Here is a 7,361-nt window from a genome sequence, read left to right on the forward strand (position 1 = left end):
GGTCACTTGCCCTGGTTTTGTACTCGCCCTGCCTTGAGGAATCAGAAAAGATGTTTTCTCCGGAAGGTTCGCGATTCCCATGGCCGCCAGCCGATGTCTGAGTAACACACGTGGGAATTGACACGTGAATGTGTTACATGTACTTTTTTGCACAGACACAATGGAATGAATGGCACCAATCTCCACACGGTAATGCTGGGACTGGCAGAGATGGGTAAGTTGCCATCATCCTGATCAGCCATTGTCTAGCCACTGCTGGATGAAGGCCTTCCACACACCGTGACAGATGCTGCCACGATTACACTTTTTGCACTCATTACGCACAAAGCGCTTGTCACAAATTAACCACAATAACCTTGCTGATCTCGTCAAGGACAATAAACCATCATCACGCGAACTGCGGTCATCCTCGCCGCAGCGGCTTTTGGCTATCCGTCGAACAAAGACGGTCGCCGCATCGCGCGCTTTCAGATGCGCTTCTGCGGCCGTCTGGAACGTTCTTCCGAAATAAGGAAGCCACTAGAACTATAGCACTTTTAAATCTAGACTGAAAACTAATTTCTTCCGAAGTGTGTTTAGTTTATCGTCCTTCTCCCGCACCTCTGATTCGCACGGTTGGCTACGTACGGTGGAAGAGAAGTTCCACATGCATGCATACATACATCATCCTGCACGTGGACTGATATAATCGATCCATCTCCACAGTGGTCACCCTCTTGGATGCGTTCTCTCCTTCAACTCACCCCAGTTACTTTTCGCAATTGTCAATCTGATGTTTCAGGATGTGTCTTTCATTTCGTGATCTGTGCATTCACTGTTCTGTCTCTTCATGTCACTCCATGCATGTACATCTCTCCGTGCATTGTGCCTTCTTCATCTTTTGCATTACTCGAAATGCTGCGCTGTTGCAGCGCAGCATTCCGTAGCCAACCACGCTACGGACTCGTGCGAAATAAGTTCAACACACACACGTGTGCGGCCTAGTTCGACGCAGTGACGTTGACCCCAGAGAGCTGTCGGTTCCCATCAAGGAATATGGGGAGCGGTGGCGCGTGGGCTTTAGCACGCTTGCCCTGTGAACCCCGGCGGCCTGAGTTCGATTCCCGACCACGGCTGACAGCAGCGGGTGACTGATCTCTGGACCGGTCCTAGGTCGCCTCGTTCTAGCGCTGAAAGCGTGGCCTAGTATGGTCGAACACCCACACAAAGCCGGCATGGCGTGGGGACATCTTTGTCCAGCAGTGGATTGACGGAGGACTGTACATTATGAAAGATACATGTGTATGCAGCAAGGCCGTAGCCATGGAGTCAACATTGGGGGGGACCAAATCTTCCTGGGGGTCTGGGGATCCCAACCCAGCAAAATATCTAAATTTGAAAAGTAATTTCCTGCCTAAAATATAAAAACAATTCACTAACACATGGGATGGTCTTTATTTATTTATTTTTTACAATAATGTCGAATAGTGTATTTTATTGCATTGCTCTGTTTTTTCTTTTTTACCTTTTCTTGTTTCATTGTATGTAATGACAGATATTAGAGATTCATAAAGTACAACCATAACCACAATCATTTTAACATAAATCTATGCGTTGATTTATATGAAGACAAGTCCAGATATTGTGGCCAAGGTTTAGCAAAGTGTTGTTTTAATTTACAATGCATTGCAATTATTCTTTTTTTATAGCAATATATTGGGGGGGGGGGGCATTTTAGGCATATTTGAATATTGGGGGGGATGTCCCCCCCCCAATTTATATTATAATTACGGCCTTGGTATGCGGCATGCTGCGGATACATTACATCTGAAAGCTGTTAAATAAAATGTTTACTGTGGGGTTTTGAAAACAGATGGGTAACATAGCCGACTTGATCTGTCTGATGTAATGTTACTCATGGCGTGAAATCCGTCCACTCTTGTCATGCGGGTCACAGACTGAATGGAGCAAGCAATGCATGCACACATCCGCTCCGTTTTTGTTATTAGTGGCCGTGCGGCACACGAGGTCCCAGGCACATGGGGGGGGGGGGGGGGCTCCAAAGACGAGCCGTGAATGGCGCACGGCGCATGCAGACCAGATTAGCGTTGAGTCGGTTTGCGAGAGTGGTTGAGCCGTTAGCCGCACAGGAATTGTGTGAATCGCTGCTAATGTCGGCTTCCCCCCCCATTCCCCCGTTGATTAAATTTGTAGTATTCCCATTCGTTTAATTGTATATTGATTGCACAATTCAACTGGATTGGATATTGATGGTACAATTCAACTGGATTTGATATTGATGGCACAATTCAACTGGATTGGATGTTGATTGCACAATTCAACTGGATTGAAAATTGATGATACAAATCAACTGGATTGAATATTGATGATACAATTAAACTGGTTTGAATATTGATGGTACAATTCAACTGGATTTAATTGAATAGTGATGGTACAATTCGACTGGATTGAATATTGATAGTACAATTCAACTGGATTTAATTGAATAGTGATGGTACAATTCGACTGGATTGGATATTGCATGCACAATTAAACTGGATTGAATATTGATGGTACAATTCAACTGGATTAAATTGAATAGTGATGGTACAATTCGACTGGATTGAATATTGATGGTACAATTCAACTGGATTAAATTGAATAGTGATGGTACAATTCGACTGGATTGGATATTGATGGTACAATTCGACTGGATTGAATATTAATTGCACAATTAAACTGGATTGCAGTAGCTGCGTGGCTAAAGTTCGAGAGAAGAAATGCTCCACGCGCAGAGTCCCCGATCCGATTGCGAGCTTCAACGCCTTGAGTTGACCCTGTTGGATCGGGACGTTTTGAAATGCATTCAAGTTCCGTCGTTCTCTCCTGACTGACTCGGCTTTCGTTTGCCTCCCTCTCTCTCTCTCAGATGACGATGGGCACGAGGGTGACGAGTGCGACTTTGCCTACCCCGCTATTATAGTATCCTCCCTATAGCGGAAAAGCGGTGTTTGCTGTAAGTATTACACATCACGTGCGATTTAAAATCACATTCTACTATTATTGCGGTGAACAAGAGCTACGGTATATACATGCATCCTACTGGTAGGAACCTCTGGTTACACCAGCCCACAGGGGATTATTGTGTCCGTCCGTCGTGCAGGGAGGAGCTGGGTGGGGAGGGAGGGGCTGGGTGGGGAGAGGAGGGTGGGGAGGGGCTGGGTGGGGAAGGTGGGGCTGGGTGGGGAGGGGTGGGTGGGGAGGGGAGGGGCTGGGTGGGGAGGGTGGGGAGGGGCTGGGTGGGGAGGATGGGGCTAGGTGGGGGGTGGGAGGGGTGGGGCTGGGTGGGGAGGGGAGGGGCTGGTCAACCCGTGGTGCCCTTATAAAACTCAACGTTTAACCTACTCACGCCGGCTTGTGCCCGCCCGCACAGTCAGGCATATTTGCGGAATACACCACGCCGCCGTTGACCCTGGCCATTGACCGAGCAACCCAACGTTCCTACCAGCTCTCTCCACAGGAATGTGTTTTTATTTGGTTTTTAGAGACCAGGGTTTTCACAAGGGTGTCCGAGCGAATGGCTTCACTTGAGTCTAAAAACAACACCAGAAGACGCTAGTTGCGCAGATGACCGTTGACCCCCCGCCTCCCCGAGTCAGGCCACGAGCCCAGGAGGGACAGCACAGCAGCGTGATGTGAACCCCCCCCCCACCCCACCCACGGTACGCACTTGATGAGGGGGTGTAGAGCCCCCTTCCACACAGCGCTGCCTCAAACTTTCGGCGAGCCCCTTCGCTTTACCGCACGTGGCCGAGTTTGTTGTCCTCGACTGAGCAGCGCTCGCCACGCCGCTCGCCACCGACCTCGACTTGACCTTGTGTCAGCGCATCTCCCGGCGTACGTTCAGAAAGTCAACAACAATAAGTATAACCCGTAAAAACAAAGTTTTTCACTCTAAATCCTTTATATGCGTGGCGGCTAGGGTCCTCTCGTCCTCTGACTTGAGATGGCTGCCACCTATGGGTCAGATGATTGTCTGCAGTATTAAACAATTGGTAATTAAATATTTAATTTGCTTTCCCTAAACAGTGTAAAATTTTGGAAAAAATATTTCACGAACATTAATTGTCTCGCACAACGAGTCTGTGTGCAAAATGTCAGCTCGATTGGATCACGGGAAGTGGGTTAAAAAACGACCGAAAGGTTCGCACGGTCGTAAGCAAGCAAGCAAGCACGTAAGCAAGCAAGCAAGCGAACTTAATATAAAGGATTTTAAAAAGGTGATTTCCTGCTCGAATGAGCATTGAAGCGGTGCGCACCTCCTGATTCTACGGTCCTGAGCCGGCGGTGGCAATTCCACATTCCTAATTTGTGGTGGGGGGGGGGGGGGGGGGCGAGTCTATAGGAAAACCAATGTTGACTTCCCCCACAAAGTAGTAGCTATATTGTGGACCCTGCAGGGATGATGGGTTGAGTGAATCCCCTAGCAGGATTTCAACTCGTAACTTCCCCATAGTGAGCCGCTCGCCGTCCCAGTTGAACCATTCGCGACTGACATTGATGTTTTGGCAGGGGACCGCCAGCGTATAATATTGCTATTACACTTGTCAACACACTTTCTCTGGCATAAGGTATTCCAACTGTTCTAATGTAATTTTTGGGTGCTGATTCCAAATCTGGCATCAGTTTTTGTCTATCACATCTGGTTTTTGAAATATGAAATATTGCATTTTCAATAAAAACTGCAGAAGAAAAATATCAAATAAATGTGGATATCTACATAAAATGATATTATAAACACACTGTCCTAAAATTACAGCACCATATTTTAACACTAAAGCAGTCACTGACTCGCAACAACTTGCAATCATAAGTGACAGAGTTAATTTCGGGTAAAATCAATGAAAATGGGGTATGCCGACAGCATAAAAATGATAGAGCAAATCTGAGATCAGATTTGGAATCGGCACCCTGAAATTAGTCTAGAACAGCTGCAAAAGTCCAGGCCAGAATTTCTTTTTTTTATTTACCAGTGATATTAACCTGCTGCAAATGTCCCAACAGTTGAGGACGTTCCCAGGCAACTGCACTCGGCGGCGTTCGTCAGCGCCGGGCATGGCAGCGGTGTTCGCGAAGGACCTATCACTGTAATCGGTCTTTCTTTAATCAAGTGTTCACTGGGGTTGTTTAGTATTCTGAAGATCCAGGCAAAGGCTCGTGCAGCCCAGACTGGGGGGGGGGGGGGCGGTGGTGGGAGGACAAAAATAGTTTTGGGAAGAGCGATGTTTCAAAGTGGAGTTCCCTTCATGCATTGGCTTCAGCAAGCAGCAAGCCAATGAGATGTTAACGGAAACAAAGAACACGGGCAGGTTCGTATGTGAACTCTTCATTGGGCATTCAAGGAACATTGCGAGTGAAGCTATCAGAAGCCACCTGCTTAAATAATGGGTTAACCCACCATGTGCATAGCAACAGTGTGAATAACACCAAACTCAACCTTGCCCAATCTCAGACGTGGCTTGTAATTTTAAACACATAAAAACGTAATGTATCTTGCCCATTAAGATGAACTTTTTACGATAATTCTGAAATGTATAACAAAGATGGGTATATTCTCAGGAAATGTATGTATGCTTATCCTCAATCTAAGCCTTTTATTTCGTGGTTTCCTCCAACATGTCAACACTCATGAATTGTATATATGTTGAACTTCTTTCGCACCGTACGTAACCAACCGTGCTAATCGAAGGTGCGGGGGAAGGACAACAAACTAAACACAAACATCAGTTTAAAAACGTTTTATTGGCCAATGATACCATTTTACATATATATGTAGGACCACAGAACTTGGGCAGTTGTTGTGGCCGGTTTATCACGTGGCTGCCTTCCTGCTCGTCTGTGCTTCCTCCTCGCACCTCGAGAGGCAAGTTCTCTCTCGACGAGAGCGAGTGCAGAATGTGTGCTTTGTCGGTGGAAATTGTTAGCAAATTAAGCTCTGGTAAATCAGAATCCGTCCCAATCGGTGTAGGAACAGGTTTGAGTCAAGTAGTCAAATGCAGAAGAAGGCCTTTTTAAATCCTTTATATTAAGTTCACTTGCTTGCTTGCTTGCGCGCTTACGACCGTGCAAATCTTTCGGTCGTTTTTTAACCCACTTCCCGTGATCCAATCGAGCTGACATTTTGCACACAGACTCGTTGTGCGTGACACTTTATTTTCGTGAAAAAATTTTTCCAAAATTTTACACTTTTTAGGAAAAAATTAATTATATTTCATTACCAATTGCTTAATGGTGGCAGGCAATCATCTGACCCATATGTGGCAGCCATCTCAAGCCAGAGGATGAGAGGACTCTAGCCGCCACGCATATAAAGGATTTATAGTGAGAAACTTTGTTTTTACGGGTCAATTTTTTTTTATTAAGGGTGAAGATACAGCCCTGCAATTACTCACTCCATCACTCGCACAAGGGCCTCCACATCTTAGAGGGAGGTCCAGAGCCCCACTCGAGGGTATTTGAGCTGCTCTTCCATGCTGGCCAGATATTTTGGAAGCAGTTTTTATGATGCAAGTATAAAATGAGTGATTAAAACATTTCTATGTCAGTACTCTAATCTATTTCTATAAAAGGAAAAATTGTGAATATGTGCATCTGTTCGAAATGTTTAGCATACTTACCGACATGCAACAAACTTGAAATTTGGCATGTGGGTAGCTTTCAGACTGTACACAATGCAAAAAGTATAAAAATTGACTTTTGTATTTTGGGGGGGGGGGGGGGCGCAATAATGGATATATTTTGCACAGCAAGGGAGCGGTGACGTCACATTTGTGTGTGTCACCCGCATGCGGCAGCGTTACGCAATGTGCCTGCTGACGTCATCCCCCCCCCACCCTCCGCGTAGTACAGTATATGTATTTATTTGTATTTTGAAAATCTATTAAATTACGATATTCGCTATGACCCTCTGCTGAAATGTTGTCGCCCTTCCAGAAGAATCCCTTGGTAATGTTTTATTTAACAATTCAACAATTCTCCTCCTCGCACGTGTGGGTTTACTCTGGGTGCTCCGGTTACCTCCCCACGGGGAGAGAGACCGGTTAATTGGGATTTGGCAAAAACATCTCAATATAGGACCGCAGAGCTTGGGAAACCGTTGGCGCCAGTTATGGCTGCCTTCCCGCTTGACTGGTTTTCTGCTCTTCTGCACTGTTCTCAGAGTGAACAAAGCCTGCCCATGACAAATTCCAAATGACTATCGATTAATATTTTGAATCATAAATTAGAGTCTGAGCTTGACAACCCTCCAGCAGCTTTAACACGTCTTGTCTACAATGCATTGATAATGAATTTGAACTAGTTTTAACAAAATATGAAAATGT

At 45.8% G+C, this 7,361-nt stretch overlaps 1 protein-coding gene across 1 annotated transcript in view; it reads left to right on the plus strand.

Annotated features, from left to right (window-relative positions):
- Positions 1-6,753, plus strand: part of LOC133341958 (basal cell adhesion molecule-like) — a 33,477-nt gene extending 26,724 nt beyond the window's left edge. The window contains exons 14-16 of the mRNA XM_061550797.1: positions 156-214; positions 2,909-2,995; positions 5,044-6,753. Of these exons, the coding sequence (XP_061406781.1) occupies positions 156-214; positions 2,909-2,976 (127 nt within the window). The 3' untranslated portion in view covers positions 2,977-2,995; positions 5,044-6,753. The remainder of the gene's footprint in view (positions 1-155; positions 215-2,908; positions 2,996-5,043) is intronic.
- Positions 6,754-7,361: the final 608 nt, after the last annotated feature.

The sequence above is a fragment of the Lethenteron reissneri genome, chromosome 13 (genome assembly GCF_015708825.2).
Source record: "Lethenteron reissneri isolate LAM-NWPU_2019-01 chromosome 13, ASM1570882v1, whole genome shotgun sequence".
Taxonomy (NCBI): Eukaryota; Metazoa; Chordata; class Hyperoartia; order Petromyzontiformes; family Petromyzontidae; genus Lethenteron; species Lethenteron reissneri.